The sequence below is a fragment of the Gambusia affinis genome, linkage group LG03 (assembly GCF_019740435.1).
Source record: "Gambusia affinis linkage group LG03, SWU_Gaff_1.0, whole genome shotgun sequence".
In the NCBI taxonomy this organism is placed as follows: Eukaryota; Metazoa; Chordata; class Actinopteri; order Cyprinodontiformes; family Poeciliidae; genus Gambusia; species Gambusia affinis.
The window spans coordinates 24,519,164-24,537,100 of record NC_057870.1 but is presented as its reverse complement, the minus strand read 5'-3'; the positions used below and the strand labels follow the sequence as shown (position 1 = coordinate 24,537,100).

The following is a 17,937-nucleotide window of genomic DNA, read 5'->3' as shown; positions in this document are numbered from 1 at the left end:
AAAAGTAAAAGGTGATGGTCTGAGTAAACAGCCTTGAGGCACTCCTTTCTTAACTAGGATCAAGAGTTGTGTTGAGTTTATAAAATAGGGAAGACACAAGACTTACACAGCCATAAAAAGTCAGTCAAATACAGGCCTTCAACTACATTTATAAATTTACCTGTATGTTCTTTGGATGATGCTGGACAAATTAGCCTTTGAAAAGTATTTTAGCATTCAGAGTTGTAACCCCACCATGTGTGTTATCTGTTTGTTTTGCATCTCTTTGCGGGTAAATAGCCCAAGTCTAGAGTGTGACAGTGAAGAAGAGGACGTTTTGGGCCACTCCTACTCTTGCTCATCTTCGAAACAGAGGTCCGTCCTGCAGTCCAGCTCTGGAGAAGAAAGGGACTCTTTTGACACGTCACCAGATTTTAATCGCTCACAGTCTGAAACTGCAAAGAAGTACAACAAGGTACATCTCAGTCCATTAGAAGCAGATGAAAATTGGAACTGGATAATTAGAAAAAACCTTCAGTGGCTAACATCTTGGATTCAGTGCTACTATATATGTTTATAATATTCTCCATCAACTGATTATACCCTTTTTAAAACTAAATTCAAATTTGAACCCTGTTCAGTCATTCCACAAAAACATCCTCCAATACAAGTTTTTCAACAAACACAACCTACCTTGACAGCCATCAGTAGACAAGGTCAGATTGTCAATAGCTCAATCAATAATGAGGACTAAAGGTCAGAGATGGGTCTGTTTGCCTTATGTGACTGTGCTGTTCTCCAAATCTCCCTGTTCATTGACAGAACTTGTGAACTTCTCCCTTGCAACATTTTTATCACTCGTGTTTTCTTATCCAGAATCCAGAAGATGCTGAGGTTCGTCTGCGCTCCTACTCCTACTCCTCCTCCTCCCCTAAGGTGAGGCCATCGCGGCCTCTGCTGAACCGGGACTCGGCTATCAATGATCTGGAAGAAGGTGCGTGAACTTTGGCATCTTTGTCCTGCGATCCCCCACCTTTGTGTTTACAAGCCAGCTGAACTGAAAAATGTGGCCAGTTCTAGGACCATAACGTACAGTTGTGCCTTGGTATAGCGCTTCTGTAGCACTACTAATGATGAGACAATGGTAGTTTCTGACTTACAATTTTAAACTAAAAGTTTTCAGCATTAAGTTCCTGCTTTATTCCATTTAGATGGCACTTTCAGCAGCAGTGGTCGTTCGCTACTTCAGGCTTTATCTCTCTCTAAATCCTTATCACGTCTCAACCAAGTTAGTAAGTATGAGTGCAGGTTGCAACTTAGACATCGACTTGGTTTGTTGGTGAAAGCATTTTACTGTTTCTTGACTCGTTTCATCTGAAGAGCTGCTCAATTACAAGGTACATTTGAGATATTTATATTTAAGTCCCACTATAAAGAAATCAGAAAAGCAGATAAAAAAGCCTGTTTTTGTTGTCTGATCAACTTTCCAGTAGTTTCCCATTGTTGCCCTAATTGTGCAGTTCTGTATTTGTGGTGGGATTTAATTCCTTGTGGTGAGCATGAGACCACTGAAAGAACATATTTTCAGATGTCCAGTAATCAAAAGCAGACCTTTTCTCAATCTTCATTAGTTTTCCTCCATGAATAACAAAATAATAGTTTTCCAAAAACTAATTCATAACAAAAAAGGACCTATTTTGGCTCACTAGCAGAATAATGGAGATTTGGAATAACACTCAGCTCCTGTTGATCATCTGATGGATGGTGGAATTGTTTCTGGTCTGAGGCTTCTGTTATGTTTCCCTTTGGTCACGTTTTGTTTTCCTCTTGGCTTTTTATTTTTCCATCTTCACTGTCATCTGGTTTTTCGCGGAAAAGGTTGTGTTTGTTCTTGCTCTATTGGGGTTTGCTGGATTCAGGCTTTTTAATGCGATCCCTGTTTTTGCCTCTAACTAAATAATAATGAGACCTGGTGGGGGTTTCCAATTCTATCAGCTGATCTTTCTGTGATTCTGTGGCATCTAATAAAGTGCTATGAAAAAAAATATATTTGCCCGCTTACAGATTTCTTCTGTTTTTCATATTGGTCACTTAATCTACTTACATTTTAAAAAATTGGTTTTCAAACAGTGACTTTGTTCATTAGGGGGAGAAGCACAATTTTTTGAACAAAGCAAAAACAGAATAAATCTGATGGCGGGGGGGAAACAATTTTTTCACTGCATTGTATTTTCAAATGCATTGACTTTATAACTTCTTTGTTTCCTTGCTACAGAACAGAGAGCCTTCAACCTGACTGAAACGGCGAGAGAAAAGAGGTAAACCAGCACGTTCCTGACCATCAGGTCTGCTGAACTGCTTGTGCTCTCACTCAGACCTACGTCCCTTTTTTTAGTCATCAGTAGTGAACATCAGATACAGATTAGCTTAGATGGAGCCCGCATGTGTACACATGTGTGGGAGGTTTTGTGTTTGTATCTCTGGTTTTGAACTACCCAGAGTCTTAGTGTGCAGGATATGACATGCTTCCTGTAGCCAGGCTGGGTCTGAGAGTATTCTCTGGTTGCAACCTCAAAATAACCCAGAGTAAACAGCAAAACCCTCGGCCTTCTTGGATGTCAAGAAACATCAGGAAACATCAGTACCACATCAGTGGTACTGAATTTATTGTGTGTGCATACTGTAGTGTTTATGTTGGGTGGTGATTTAAACAGCTGTTCTGAAGTAACATTTAAATTCTTTCCATTCATGTAACATATTTCATTCATATGCCATTGTTCATCTTCATCTTACTGACTTCTTCATTTGCTAAAAAACATTTACTGCTTTAACATAGGAAACATCAGGGCATTATAATAGTAGGGATATAATGATACATAAAACTCACAAAACAAGACAATATTGAGTTGTGCTGAGGACAGAATTTTAATGTTACTTTAAAATAAACTTCAAAGATCAAGCAAAGCCACCATGACCACGACTGGCTAGGGTTTGAGATTGGAGTCACTTCAATAGGAAATATTGTGATTTAATGTTATGGGATCTTGCATGAAGAAAACTTGCTACACCCCTAGGTATTAGAAAATTAGAAAATTATATTGGATATATAGACACTTAAATGGATATACTGACTAACATTTAATGTCTTGCAGAAACAACTGATCTTTAATATGAACAAGAGATACAATAGTGGTAAAAAGAAAACACACCCTCTTAATTTTACAGCTGGGCGTATCAGGGCGTAGTAAAAATGATTTGGTTATAAATTTATAAAAAGCTCACTCTTAAGTGTACAAAAACAAAGAACACATTCTGCAGTGTGACTGTTACTTAAAGGAAGGCAAAGACAAAATAGAAGAGCTTAATTTGAAAAAAAGAAAATACACATTTCCATTACTTAATAACTGATAATTATCAGTGTGACCATAATTATCTGCAAAATAGCATGAATCACAAGACTGCTAGAAATATATTCTTTGAAACAGTGATGCCAAAGTAGAAATGTTCAGCCAAAGCGAACAGAATCATGTTTGGCAAAAACCAAACACAGGATATCGTCAAAAACACCTCATACCAGGCATGGTTACAGAGGGATGCTGGTCTGGCCATGTTTTTCAGTCACGACACCTTTTTATTTCATTGAGTATTTACAGTATTCTAGAATTAGTGGTAAGATCTGTCCAGTAGGTGAAGCCTGGCCAAGAACATAAATGTTGTAACTTAAATGAAACTGACTGATATTGGGGGAGAAGTGTTGGCATGTTGTAATTTGGTTCCACTAAAACTCTATTTAAACCCTTTAGTAACAAAGGTCTGTGACATAGTTTCTTTAAACCTTAATCCCAGATACCAACAAGATTAATTTTCCGTTTTGAGTTTCCTACCTAAGAAGACATGAAGCCTTTCTGAGGTGTTTTATATCCACACAGGATTCTGGGTTTCCGTAAGCGGGCCCAGTCAGCAGAGGAGGAGAGCACGACATCACTCCAACATCTCACGCTTACAGAGTTCCTCAAAGAGTATGTCTCCTTAAAAAAATGGGCTCACAGACATGCACGTGTGGTATATCTCATTCTGTCCCTGCTGTAGCACCAATCTCCAGCCCATCTGTTAAACACGCAGATTTTTATTCTTTTGCATTTGTATTTGTATTTGGCTATGCAGGAATGTGCAGTAGTTTAGTCTAATATATAGGGAAAGGTAGCTTCTCATTGCATGTTTCTTTCCTATCTCTCTGTCATTGTTGCTTTTAACCTAGGAGGCTTAAAAGCAACAATTAGTGTCTGTAAGTTAGATGACAAATTAATAACTGGAGTTTGCCAAGGTGGATCTATAAATAGCAACCACTCGAGTCCATGGTGACTTCCAAGCATGCCAAGCATGTTATTAAGAGTAATAATCTGTAGACCAGGGGTTCTGGAAGACTGTCTGGACATTCTTTCATTTCAGCATGACACCATTTTTCCTGATTAGTTAACCTTTTCCAGTCTGTTAAAGTACTAAAATAATAGCTCATTTCATAGCAAAAAGGATGCATGTTAGATTTTAGTGCTGAGGTAATTCTGCAACCATGTGAGAGTGAGTTCCCTTTGAATATATCATACAGGATTGAGGATGAAGAGTGGGATAAATACATAATCCCATCTAAGGTTGAGTCGGAGAAGTACAAAGTGAGCCGGACCTTCAGTTTCCTAAAGAGCAGGATGTCGAGTACCCGAAGCAAAACCAAGGTGAGTCGGCGCTGAGGGACTTTGCTCCAAAGGGAAAATAAAATTCCTACTGGATGAGATTTTGCTGGCATGTGTTTAAAATGTGACTGAAAAATCCCTGCAGTTGACCTTTCTAATTAAAAAGTCAGAGCTGAAAGGCCTCTGGAAGTAGTGCACTAAAACTGTTAACAGCCCTCAGAAAAGCCCGGTCAGAATTCCTGCACTGGGGGGCCCATTGTCTGATAGTTGTGCCTTTATTTGGAAAGGGAGAAGTTTCCTCTCTTCAGGACTTTGCAGAGGACATAGTGAAAAATATTCCCTTACATAACATGTAGCACCCCCCTCCCCCTTCCAGTCCTTCTTCTTTTTCTCCCAAAAAACCTGAAGAACTAAAAACACATTCTGCTGTAATCCTGTGAACACATGTTTGTATGTGCTTGAAGGCATGTTTTCCTCGCACAATACACTGAGACAGCAAAAAAAACAAACACACACTCTCGGACTTCCTTGCAAAGTCTGGGAAGAAAATAAATATGGCCCCATCACACACATACAGAGAGAAATCCATCTAATGCCCCCTGAGGATAAAGCACTCTAACATCAGCAATATCAGCATACTTAGCAAAGTAAACAGAAAAGCCCACTCATGTGCCTCTTTATCTCAGCTAGCCTCACTCCAGCAGGTGTCTTGCACCAAACTGAGGGCTGCTATGTGCTACATCTTTGGTGGTTTACATAAAAATGTGGCTTTAAGTACAGTACATGTCAGCCAAAGGAGTAAAATCCAAGAATTTATGACCTCTTTTGTTTCAGGTAAAAGGGAAAGAGATGAAGGAGGGAAAAGAGAAACTGGGAGCGCCTAATGGGCACCAGTTCGTTCCTGTGTCTCCGTCTGCTCCTTCTCTCTGTGTGGCCTGTGATAAACCTGTTTCTGGGAAAGAGTCATTGCAGTGCGCCAGTGAGTATTTAATGTCAGAAGTGGTGTTGGACAATGTCCTGTAGTGGTCGGAGTTTTGGAAGATTGTTTAAATTACTTTGCACGTGCTGCCATAATGTTTTTCATAGTGACTCTAAGTATGTTTCATGACAGAAGAATACCAACATCACTGAAAGTGGAATCCATACATGTGATACTTCAGTTTGTTGTCAGTAAATTTCTGAAATTAACCTGGATTTCCTCTGCTTTAATCTGTAGACTGCTCTCTGAATGTCCATAAAACCTGTCGAGAATCTGTTGCAGCCTGTGGAAAGGTAATCGCTCGTTATTCATTTTCATGTCAAGTTTAACAACTAATGATTTTAATTTTATTTTAATGTATCAGAATTGATTGCTAAACAAAAGTGGGAAGATGAGACCAAGTGAATAAAAGAAAACATCTTATCCCTGGTGTATTATGGTGATGCTGTCTTGGTTTAGGCTCGTTTTGTTGGGCCAGCTTATTTACCATCAGTAATTGAAGAGTGAGAAACAACAGCCAGTTTAAAAGAACACTTTCAACACTTTTATCTGTGAATTGAATCTTCAGAAAATGTAACTGTAAGCACATACGTTGTTCCACCACTCCGTAATTACAGAAGGATTAAGTTTTGGAATAAAATGTTTCCCCTCAGTCCAATGGGAATATCATTGCAGATATCAAAGGTAAACATTTATATAGTTCTACCATACAGATTGTGTTTTAAAATTAAATTAGTCATAAAATTAGTATGAATCACACATTTTTATTCTTCTGAATAGGTACAGTATTTCTCTTTGAGATACTACTGTACTGTAAAGCTAGATTGTGTGTGAAGAGTTAAACTTGGAAAATAAAGCTTGTATGTTGTATCAGGCTTTGAAAAGATAAACCAACTGATTTTTTAAAAATTAATACGATATGTTTTTCGGTAACTTTTAAAGATGTTTGTCCTTTTCAGCACACAAAAAGCAATAGTTGTTAGATTATGTGTTTTTCACTTATACAACATATACACAATAGGTTTCTCACAACAGAGTTGGGAACTTATCACATTAAACACTATTGAGCCTCAGAAAACACAAATGACCCTTTAACCCCATAAATTCCACAAACATAGAGGTGAAACACTTAAAAAATAGATGTGTTGTGTTTTTCTTACAGTCACCTAGTTCTTATGTAAATATTCACTGTGTGTGCTTTTTATGAACAAAATCACTTAGTTTACGGCTGCTCGTGTTAATATAATTATCTTTGTTCCCCAGAAACTGCAGGAGAGGAATCTAGTGCTAATGAAAAGCAAGACTATGTCTCTCCCACAGAGTGAGTATCCCCACCCCCACCCAAGGAACGCAAGATCAAAAGTCCTTCTTTAGTTTGTATTTATTTAGTTTTCACCTGTCCTCCCTCATCTCACAGTTCAGTAAACCTCTGCCCTTCGTCCCCCAGTCTGTACAGTTAAACTTCAATCCACCTCAGCTGGGGGTGAAGCCTGGATTGTCTTTATGTGTGTTTTTGCGCTCACCTTTTTCTTGCACTATTGGTAAATTAAGATTGCTCATAATCTGAAGTAATTAATACGAAATTATCAGTTAAGAAAATGAAATCCAATACATTTTTAATGTCATCTACTGCATTTCTTCAGGAATTGAAAGCTTTTGAAAGGATATATACAAGTATTCCACAAGTCTTTGAAACTAGGCTGGCATGATAACCCTGAGTAGTACAGCAAAGATTTAAAATAAACATATCTAACATCATCTTGATCCTTTCAGTTACAACAGAAAATCCCCAATTGTTACTATGATAGTACTGCAATCAATAACAGTTTTTGCTATTTTCAATGTGGTGCAAAAATTCAAGTTAAAACATTAAAGCACAACTACTAACTTTAGTTGACATTTTCAAGCACTTACTGTGCAACATATTTTGTTTATATCCACCTTTTAGATTATTTTTCAGAAGTAAAACAACCTAAAACCAGAGAAAAGTTAAAAGTTTAAAAATACTGTACATACTTTTAAAATCAATAAGACAAATTATCATCAGAGTGAGTTGAACAGCTTTGTTTTAATATGAGAATGAAAGTGGAAAGAGCTAACTTCCTGTCAGCAGCTCTGGAGGACAATAGTAAAATCCAGATGCTTCTACTGGAATGGTCCCACAAAATGTTAGATTATTTAAGGGTTACTATCAGAAATCTTTGAGAAATCAGAGGAACTACCTATGATTTGATCATCCTAAAACAACACAAGAGGGTTTGTGTGATTTAACTCTACAATGTGTCTGCTTCTGCTTTGATAATCTTTTTACAAGTTCAGTCTCTTTTACTGGTGGAGTTGCAGTAAAAGGAAATTCCAGAGGGCAAAGTAGCTGGAAGCTCTGGCCCTCATGATAACCATACAGTGACAAGAAACATGATATGTAGATCAAGTGATAACACAGTGTTGCTTGGAGCAACAGATGAGAGAAGGCTATTAAAGCTAAGCAGAAAGAAATATGTTGAAGATATTATCTTGATAATGTGTGCCTGAAAGAACCCGAGTTCAGTTGAGAATAACAGTTAGTTTTTCAACCTGAGGGGATGGAAGAACTGGTGTGTTGTCAATTTTAATTAGAGAACTCCCATGTTTCATTATTCTGCATTTTGTGCCGACAAGGACTTCTGTTGGTTTTAAATTTTAAAAAACTGATAGAAGTTGCAAAAGGAGTTGGGAGGTTAAAAAATACGCTGCATTTGCAGAAGGTGTGAATAAGGGTAAAAAAGTAAAACACAAAGAAGATATGACTAAAAAGGAGCTGGACATGAATTTTGTTTCAATTGAGTTGCACAAAAGAGACATGTTCAGTTTTGTGTTGATGCCAACTTTGGTGGCTAATCTGTTGATAAGGATATTATGTGAATAGATCAGCAACAATGACAATGACCAGTCGATTTAGCCTTTCTTGTAAGCACCTAAACGTAAGAGGGGACTTACTTTCAGCTAGCTGGCTGGCAGTTTTAGCAAAATCTTGTGGCAGAGGCAATGGAGCAGAAAAAACTCTAGTCATTATTTGGCATGTCATTTAAAAAATGTTAAACCACAGAAATGGTATTACTAAAACATCAAACACTAAAAGCATTAAAAACACTTTTAATCTGAAATCCAGATACAAATAACTTGCCAACTCCAACTCCACACTGAGTCTGGTTCATATTCCTGTTTATCTTCCAGGTTTTGCTAAGGAAAGTTCTTCGGCTTTTCTTTTCTCTTCCTCTGCCTGCTCTTCCCCATCATCTTCAGCTCCTACAATGACCAAAGAGAAAAGGGAAACAGTCACTTCTTTCTCCAAAAGCCAATCAATCTCTATAGACAGCAGGTAAGGCAGCAGTAAATTATTACGCAATTATTTTAATATTACTACTATTATTACTATTGTCAATGTTGTTGTTATTATTATTATGAAGGACTTTTAGACTGTTGTGGCTGTGGGATGCTTTTAGACTGCACTATAATGCTATGAATAATAAGTGTTACAAACAAGCTTTTTAGGAAATGTCTGAATCTCTGAATGATAGCATTTAATATTTATCAGTCAACATCACGCTCATGTGGCTGAGGCTATCGTTGAAGTTATTGTTGTTTTCAACAAGGACGTCGAGCCTTGATTTTTTAAATTTTTTGTTTTTACATTGTTTCCTTGTAGAGGCTGGAGTGAAACAGCAGCGGTGGACAGTGAATGCAACATGACAGCTTGCACTAACAGCTCTTCTCCTGAAGAAGGAATCCCTGTCACAACAACTCCCCATTTCACCGACCTACCTATCAGCACAAAGGGTGAGTGACAGGGAGCAGCAGGATTTTGGGAAAACATCAATTAAAAGTGACTCTTTTTCTTAACGCTGCATATACAGATACTGTTGATGCTCCTCTGCTGAGTGACCTGTCAGCTGACTTGCTGGGACTTGAGGCAGAGTCATGGAGTATCGCCGTCTCTCCAGACTTTTGTAGCCAACACGACAGACGCACAATCAAACGACAAGATGTTATTTATGGTGAGGTCTTTCTGCCTTTGGTTGTTTCTTGTAGGACATAGCTGTGCAGCTGTACTGCACAAACAATGAGGCTTTCAAAGTATACAAAAAGAAACATTTAAAATGATTCCTGGTTTCTGTACAACATTCTGTTTTGTAGACCACATTCTTGGCTAAGTACTTCTGCATTTTGCTGTTTTTCTTTCCTGGTTGGAGCCATTTGTGAACCTATTGCTGCCTTTAGTGTTGTTTATTCTCTCTAATTTCTTTTCTCTCATATTAAGTAATCGTGGCTCAGTACTTCTATTTGGAGCTGTGTCGCTGTGTCTCTTTCCTGAACAGAGTAATTGGCAAAACTATTACTGCTAGGAACTCTATATGTTCTATTTTTCCGTGACCTAGAAAATACTTTAAGCTTCTGTGTTTTGCTCTGCCACTTTCAGAGCCATTGATGGAGCTATTACTGTCCTCAGCTTGGAGTCTTTCTTTTTCTTTTTCATACATTCTCATATGTTTTATTATGTCTCCTGGATATAGTCAATGATTGCTGCTATTAATGACTCAATGCAATAGACTGTGCTTCTTTACACTTTTTGCCAACTGTCATCACCCTAAATAATACTATTCTATTTGATTTTATGTGACTGGATGACTATGACTGACTTGTATTATGAATTGAGCTGATTATAATTGAATAATTTGGACCGAATTGGATTTTAATTATGAATGTGACTTGTTTGACTTATACTGTGGCTTAAGGGGACATTTATTGTGAATTAGTGCCTTATAAATGTCTTAAATACTAAATTGAAGAAAACAGAATATAATTCCATTAAGTTGGCTATGAGCCTTTAGTCTGTGATTTGATTTTAATTGTCATTTTGTGTCAGGATATTATCATATGTGTATTATTTGTCACAAATCTATTGAAATCTAGAAATGTGGCCATCCAAAAGACCAAGCATTCCCACAGAAATGCTACAATACAAAAGCACATGATAAAGTTTCCCAGTTTCACACAGCTATTTTTGAATAGTTGTGACCAAACTATTAGGTAATTATGTTCCTTTGGAAAAGCCTGAAACCAACCCCCCACTTACTGAACACCATCTTATCCTAGGTATCCAAAGAAAGGCTCTTCTGTTGAACCTGGCCTGATGGTTTTATTCATTCTGTTTCAAAGTGTTGCATTAACTTATCTATTAACGGTCGGCTAAAACTGGGAGGAAACTTCCCAAATAAATGAGTCATCTGTGTGTGTAAACCATTAGACGTTTAACTCTTGGTGTTCTGTCTCGCTGTGTAGAGCTGATGCAGACAGAGCTGCACCATATTCAAACTCTGACAGTCATGTCGGAGGTATTCAGGAGAGGTATGCTGGAGGAGCTGCAGCTCGACTCGGACTGCGTGGCCCGGATCTTCCCCTGCTTGGATCCTCTCCTACTTTTCCACAGAAACCTCTTCAGAGCGCTGCAGGAACGCCGCCAGGCTGCAACACAAACGGACAACTCCCGAAATTACCTCATCCATCGAATTGGAGACGTACTTCTTCAGCAGGTTGGTGGTGGCAGGTTGGCAGTCAGTGATAATCAGAGATCGATGTTAGTGGTCATCACCGTCATTGTCAACTCCTTCAGTTCTCTGATGAAAACGCTGAGACGATGAAGCAGGTGTACGGAGAATTTTGCAGTCACCACATGGAGGCTGTCAATGTCTTCAAAGAGCTTCAGCAGCAGAACAAAAAGTTTCAAAACTTTGTCAGAGTAAGTTTCCCTCCCACCTTCAAAACGCCTTTTCTTAGCTGAAGATGTTTTACACTCACATTCCTTCTCTTCTGACAGCAACAGAGTAATAACTCTCTGGTCAGACGAAGAGAAGTGCCAGAGTTCATCCTGTTGGTCACGCAGCGCATCACAAAGTATCCAGTTCTGCTAGAGAAGATACTGCAGTACACTCAGGGTAACGTATCTTAAAAGATTTAAAATTTATCCATGTTAAAATGTGTTTTTTATACAGCACCTTGTAAAATGATTCATACTTTAGTCTTATTAAAATCAAAAACTTGTATGTATTTTTTAGGATTTTATATGATTGCGAAACACAAAATAGTGCATACAAGAAAACCTTTTTTCTGAAGAATGTGACTTCAATATGTATTTTACCTCCTTGACTAAAAACATTGTAAAACTACCTGTCAGTGCAATTACACAAGTCTTTTATGATATGTCCGTTGTTCTAACTTTGCAGAAGTCCGTAACTAATTAGCTATGTCCAGTCAGTAGATTCTCCCTCTCTGAAACTCCTCCAGATTTACTAATGCCCTTTGTGCTGCCAGCTTTAGGTGTAGAACCATATTGATATTGAACCATATTTCACAGCATCACAGTGAAACTGCATTGCATTATGAAGTTATTTATTAATTTTGCTGCCACTGCTTCCACCTCCAGATGGCAGCCAGGAACTCTCCAACTTGTCAGATGCCCTGGCTCAAATCCGTGACATCATCACAGCCGTGGATGTGATGGTCGGTAAGTATGAGCGATCTCAGGAGCTGCAGGAAGTGCTCGCCAGGCTGGAAACCAAGAGCTTCGCCAAGCTCAAGAACGGCAAGGTGTTTCGCAAACAGGACCTGCACAGCAAGCACAGAGCTCTGCAGCACAAAGGGCTGCTCTACTGGAAGACTGCCACAGGCCGTCTAAAAGGTCTGAAGATCATCATCTCTTCTGCCAAATTAGATTTTGTTTTATACTTTCTGAATCGCTCATTTAGATATATCTATTTGGTTCCCAGACACTTTAGCTCTTTTGCTCACGGATGTCCTGGTTTTTCTGCAAGAGAAAGACCAGCGCTTCATATTTGCATCTGTGGTAAGGGCATCAACCCAAACAATGCTTTGAAATTGGATACAACTATACTCAAGTTTTCCATCCTGTAACCTTGCCTTTCTGGGCTCTCCCTCAGGACCAGAAGCCTCCAGTTATCCCTCTGCAAAAGCTCATTGTTAGAGAGGTAGCCAATGAGGAGCGAGGAATGTTCCTTATCTCTGCATCCTCTGTGGGGCCAGAGATGTATGAAGTTCACACCACCACAAGAGAGGAGAGGAATGCCTGGATGAGACAGATCCGACAAGCTGTGGAGAGGTGTGTATGTGTGTGCACGTCAGCAGGGTGTTTGTCTGAGTTAAAGTCAGTGTGTGTGTCAAGTTAATGGGTGATAAAGCTTCGGTTACTCACAACCTGCTAATCCACACGGCAGTTGTCCAGAGGAAGAAGAGGAGGAGGAGCGAACTGCAGAGACAGAAGAAGCCAGACAAGCTGCAGAAGTCAGAGTTCAAAAAATTAGCAAGTTCCAGGGTAAAAAAAAAAGTTAAAAATACACCTATATATTTTAAATCTTCAGTTTAAAAAAGAAATCATAAACAGCAAGTCCTGTTCTCTGTGTTTGTGTAGAAACGTTGCTTGGTCAGGACCAGCAGATCTGCCACAACTTGGAGGAAAAGTTGCAGCTGTACGCTGAGCTTACAGACTTAACTCTCCGGTCACCAGAATCTGTCCCACATCGCCATCTGCTGGTGGGACCTGCACAGTACTTCGACATTGAGGCGCCGCATCAAGCATCATCGCTGCTCACAGCTGCGCTGAGAGAAGGTTAGGGTCAGGATCTGTTGTATGACTGTAACCAAGAGATTTCACAACGGGATAAAATATGTTGCAATGAAGAAAAAAAACTAAACTAAATTTTATCGAGAGTTAAGCATTTATTACAAAGAGACCTTCTTTAACATGGCTGCACAACATATTTTTAGTTACAGATTTCTGAATGTGTCAACATTTCCATGAAGCAATGTTTTTAAGGGTTTTTTTTTTTCTTATAAATAACAGCTGTATGTCATAATTTATAGTTGTGCAGTGATGGAAACAAGAGATTAACCTCAGATTTCTTTTTTCTCTATTATAACTTTTGTGTGCGGTCTGTAATATAGTTGCCTGCTTTGCACACAAAAATATGTTCTTTTTAAAAACTAGCTGCTCTATTTGTGGTTGAACTGCTTGCTGCGGGTGGCAGCGGATAAAATCACATACAGTAGGCCAATAAGTAGCAGAAGTTGAGTTTAAGCTGAGTGACAAATTCAAACACTATGATCTGAATTGAAAACACTATAATCCCGGTTTGAAACTGGGCATCAAATTGAGAAATTGAGAAATTCCTCCCAGGTAGTTTTTCTAAAACCATCATTCCAAATTCTATGGTTTCCACCATAAGACCATATCATTTTTCCTTTATGTTTTTAAAAAAAGATTAACAATTTTCATCATGTCGGTTCAATCTTCCAAAATGACCCTGACTTTCTTATCATAATTTCTGTGTATTAGTTACAAATGAATATTTTAAATCACTGTTTTGTGTCTTTTCCTGTTTTTCTCACAATTTGACTTATAGGTTATGAAATAAAAACAGTAAAGAACAGGTGACAGCTGTTTAAAATATTTCTATATTTTTTTTAAAATCAATTATTTTCCAATTAACTTATTTTTAAAAAAAATATATATATATTTTCCCATAAATCTGCGCTCAAACACACCTACAGTAGATACTACACTTTGTAGCTCAGGAGAGATACTTAAAAAGAAAAAAAATCTCTCGCTTTGATTGTTAGGAAGAGCACAAGCTCTGTTTATGTGGGTGATTAAAATGTCCATCTCCATGCATATTTTTCTGCATTGCAGAACAATCATCGATATTTACTAAAGTTTGTTTTCCAGCTGAGAACCTGATCAACATTCTCCAGACCCGTGATGGCGTCCCGGACCACAGTCAGAACTCTCCTCTCCAAGCCACAGAGTGCTGCAGCTACAACAGCCACGGCAGCAGCATTCAGGAGTCTCCCTCTGAACGTGAGTCACAGGATAACCGTACAGTTCAGCATTTAATATATCTTAAAAATCAATTCCAGAAATCTTAATGGACAATTCTGATTTCCATATGCATGCAGCGGATTATCTGAGCACGCTCAGTATCAGCTCCAACTCTCTGGGGTCTGACAGCGAGTTAGCGGGCATGGAGAGCGCGTCGTGGAGCTCAGCTGTCGAGCTAAGGAAAGGAGAAGCAAAAGGAACACTTTTAAAGGTTTGAGCTCCTTACTTTTTCCCATCAGTAGTTTTCACAGATTAACAAATAGAAGTCATTATTGTATAATAATGCACTGTGTTTAGGTGGCAGAGAGTGTCCAGAGCCTGACTCAGCTTCTCTACAGTCTGCAGGTGGGAAGAACAATGCAAATATTTTTCTGCATTTAAAAAAAAAAAAAAGTAATCATTATGATCAACTGATCAAACTGATGTTTTGATTTGTATTTTTTCTGTTTTTGTAATATGTCTGTGAAAGCTGAATAGCTAATTTTCTTTTCATCTGAATAGGGGGCAGATATAAGTTCATGCTTCTTTCTGCTCTTTTTCTTTCATGATTGCTTTCAGTTGTTACATGAACTATTTATATTTATTATTGAGTGAATGAAATAAATAAAAATGACATGAAATTAACCTTCAGCAAATACAGGACAAGGGAATGTATGCATTATTAATCTTTACTGTATGCTAGCATAAAAGCTTAAAATATAACTCTTAGATATATTTTTTTATGTTCATTATAGTGGTTAGGTCAGGAAACGGTGGCAATATATATTTTTACTTATATTTTTTTCACTATTTTGTATTCCAATGAGGAAAAACTCTGATGACATCCAGAACATGGTGGTTATGTTTCAGTTTGAAACAGAATCTCATGTTTTCAGGCAGCTGTGACCCTCCAGGACAGTTTCTATGAAGTCCAGAAACTTCTTCTTCAAGAGGCAGAAAGACCTCAGCTTCGCAGCATCACTTCCCTCCAAACCAACTTGGTTTGTTCATATTAATATTTATCTGTAATTTATCTACCAGCCAGTCAATGAGCTTGTGGCATGTGAGGTTCAAAATAGCATTAAGATGCTGATTTTCTTTTTATCCCTCCAGGAACAGGAGAAGCAGAGGAGCACTGACAAGATGAAAGAGAAGAGTTTGGAGAGGAAGAAAGAAGATGTGGACGTGGTGCAGAAGCTCCAGGTTAAACTGAGACAAGAGCAGCAGCGCTGGGAAAAAGAATGTGTGGCAAGAGAGAAACAGCAGGTAAGACTCATTTCTGTCTTCTACTTCATTCACAGCAGTTAAAATAGAACCTAAATACTCTTATCATTCCTGCAGTAACATTTTTTTGTTCTCATCTTCAGTCTGTAATATGAAAGTATTCCTCTCCCTTTGAATTTTTTTTAACATTATAACCACTACATGTATTCTTGGGGGAAGGGAAAGGAAAAGGATATATAGTTTCCAAAACAAATCTTCCAAATGTAAGTCTTAATATTGTGCAAAGGATAAGTTTTCAGTTCCCTAAAAATAAAAAGAAGACATTTTGAAAACCTTGTATCATTTTCCATCCAAAAGACACAGAGCAATTTGTGTTGGTCTCATCTTACATACATGGATTTTTATGGTTGCAATATGATAAAATCTACTGAAGTAAAAAAGATAGAATGTACTGAAGCATAGATAAACATATATTTGCCTGTTTGCTTTCAGACTGAGCAGGGGAACGTGTTGGAGCAGCGAGAGCAGCAGTGTCTGTCTGAGTCCGAGCGGCTCCGCTGCGAGCGAGAGGAGCTCAACGCCCAGCTGCAGGAGTATCAGCAAAACCTGGACAGGCTGAGGGAGGGCCAGAGGAGTGTGGAGAGGGAGAAGGAGAGGATCGAAGCCCAGCAGAGGCTGCTGCAGAGCTGGAGACACAGCCGCCAGAGCAGCCTGCCCGTCACAATACCACTAGATGGATACAAGGCAAGCAGATCAGAGAGAGGAGCAGGAAATACATGAAGGCAGAAAATGTTGAAGTACAAAAAATTGCTGTTTGCACTATAAACATTGTTCATGTGGTGTTCTTGAGAAAAACGAGATATTTGGGAATGGGAAATGATTTTATTTATTTTTAGCTCCGATTTAATTGTCCTTTTTTTGTCTTTTATTCAGGTTAATTCCTCACTATTTTCATGTTTTAAACTAGATAATCCCTGTTTGGGATTACCTTCAGAGATTTAGGTTCTTACATGTACACATATACCATCTCATTATATTTAAGTGCTATCTTTAATCTACATAATTCATACATAATTGTTTATGGATTATTGTTCACTGTTACTGCAATGAACTCTTTAACTCGTTGTGTATCAGTTTTATTACAATTTTACTACATGTATTAAAAGAAGTCACAATCACTCAGGGTATGAGGAAACTTCATTACAGTCTTCCTGAGCAGCTTTATGTATGAAACTATTTTTAAATATTGTGATGAAGATATTTATTGAAGGTATCCCACATTTTACTAATTCATAACAACTCTACTGCATTTTAAGATATTTAGAATTTTGGACTCTGAATATCCACCAGTCTGTACAGTGTTAATATTATGCAGAATTTGCATACTATTAACATAGTAGAATATTAAATTTAAAGTTTAATATTCTACTAAATTCTGTTTCCAAGCAGCCCTTTGCAGTCTTGCTGTTGGACACATTGAAAATCAGAACTCCATTTATTGCGCAAGTCTAGATTATATCTTTTGAAAATAACTTTTTGACATGTTAAAATGATCAAAGCTTTTCTCCAGAATCAAATAGTTTGCTATAACAAGAAAAAAAAAACATTTCTATTTTATGATTACCATCTAATATTTTTTGCATCTCAAGAAAGCTAAAGTAAAATTTTAATCAGGGAAAGCTGCTGACGTCTGCTGTAGAAATGAGCAGAAAAATTAACGGTAGCAGAATAAAAAATGTATAAAAGTAAAACAGGGTGGTTTGCTTGACCGCTACTCTTTTCTTTGTGTTACCTCTCCAGATTGCCACACACAGCCGCACAGGCAGCTTTGATGGGAACTACTCACTGTTAAAGAACGAGTCGGGTTTGTTCAGCTCCCCGCAACAGAACCACCTCCACCAGCCACCCATCTACAACCACCAGCACACCCTCTCCACGCAGAAGAAAAATAATCCGGACGGGCTGCCGCTCAGCTCAGCCGACCGCAGCGTTAGTGCCAGCCTCTACAACAGCCTCAACACGCTGCTGAGCCAAACGCACAGCAAGCAGCCTCTGTACGCCAACAACCACAGCTGCTCCCGACCGTCCGCTGATTGCCTCCATACCTTCAGCAGCAGAGTGCCTTCACAGCAGCTGAGATGCAGCAACAGTAGGACATA

The 17,937-nt window shown here is 38.4% G+C and overlaps 1 protein-coding gene and 1 long non-coding RNA gene across 10 annotated transcripts in view; one reads left to right on the top strand and one right to left on the bottom strand.

Annotated features, from left to right (window-relative positions):
• The window catches only part of LOC122828276 (rho guanine nucleotide exchange factor 28-like), a 50,577-nt gene that overhangs the window by 29,852 nt on the left and 2,788 nt on the right, over positions 1-17,937 (top strand). For 4 of the 9 annotated variants that reach the window (XM_044111691.1, XM_044111689.1, XM_044111688.1 and 1 more), the window contains 27 exons: positions 280-454; positions 856-973; positions 1,191-1,271; positions 2,255-2,297; positions 3,909-3,998; positions 4,586-4,709; positions 5,502-5,646; positions 5,884-5,939; positions 6,910-6,967; positions 8,860-9,004; positions 9,332-9,462; positions 9,540-9,680; positions 10,966-11,216; positions 11,297-11,422; positions 11,501-11,618; positions 12,107-12,361; positions 12,450-12,526; positions 12,621-12,799; positions 12,915-13,012; positions 13,109-13,306; positions 14,423-14,554; positions 14,653-14,786; positions 14,873-14,920; positions 15,451-15,555; positions 15,668-15,820; positions 16,271-16,522; positions 17,579-17,927. In XM_044111691.1, the coding sequence (XP_043967626.1) occupies positions 280-454; positions 856-973; positions 1,191-1,271; positions 2,255-2,297; positions 3,909-3,998; positions 4,586-4,709; positions 5,502-5,646; positions 5,884-5,939; positions 6,910-6,967; positions 8,860-9,004; positions 9,332-9,462; positions 9,540-9,680; positions 10,966-11,216; positions 11,297-11,422; positions 11,501-11,618; positions 12,107-12,361; positions 12,450-12,526; positions 12,621-12,799; positions 12,915-13,012; positions 13,109-13,306; positions 14,423-14,554; positions 14,653-14,786; positions 14,873-14,920; positions 15,451-15,555; positions 15,668-15,820; positions 16,271-16,522; positions 17,579-17,927 (3,782 nt within the window). The remainder of the gene's footprint in view (positions 1-279; positions 455-855; positions 974-1,190; positions 1,272-2,254; positions 2,298-3,908; positions 3,999-4,585; positions 4,710-5,501; positions 5,647-5,883; positions 5,940-6,909; positions 6,968-8,859; positions 9,005-9,331; positions 9,463-9,539; positions 9,681-10,965; positions 11,217-11,296; positions 11,423-11,500; positions 11,619-12,106; positions 12,362-12,449; positions 12,527-12,620; positions 12,800-12,914; positions 13,013-13,108; positions 13,307-14,422; positions 14,555-14,652; positions 14,787-14,872; positions 14,921-15,450; positions 15,556-15,667; positions 15,821-16,270; positions 16,523-17,578; positions 17,928-17,937) is intronic. The other 5 variants (XM_044111692.1, XM_044111696.1, XM_044111693.1 and 2 more) reach the window with 3 other exon arrangements.
• LOC122828279 lies at positions 7,063-11,619 on the bottom strand. The gene is made up of 3 exons (XR_006370196.1): positions 11,482-11,619; positions 11,181-11,383; positions 7,063-8,931 (listed from the first exon to the last, which is right to left on the bottom strand). It is a non-coding gene; the product is annotated as an uncharacterized LOC122828279 (long non-coding RNA).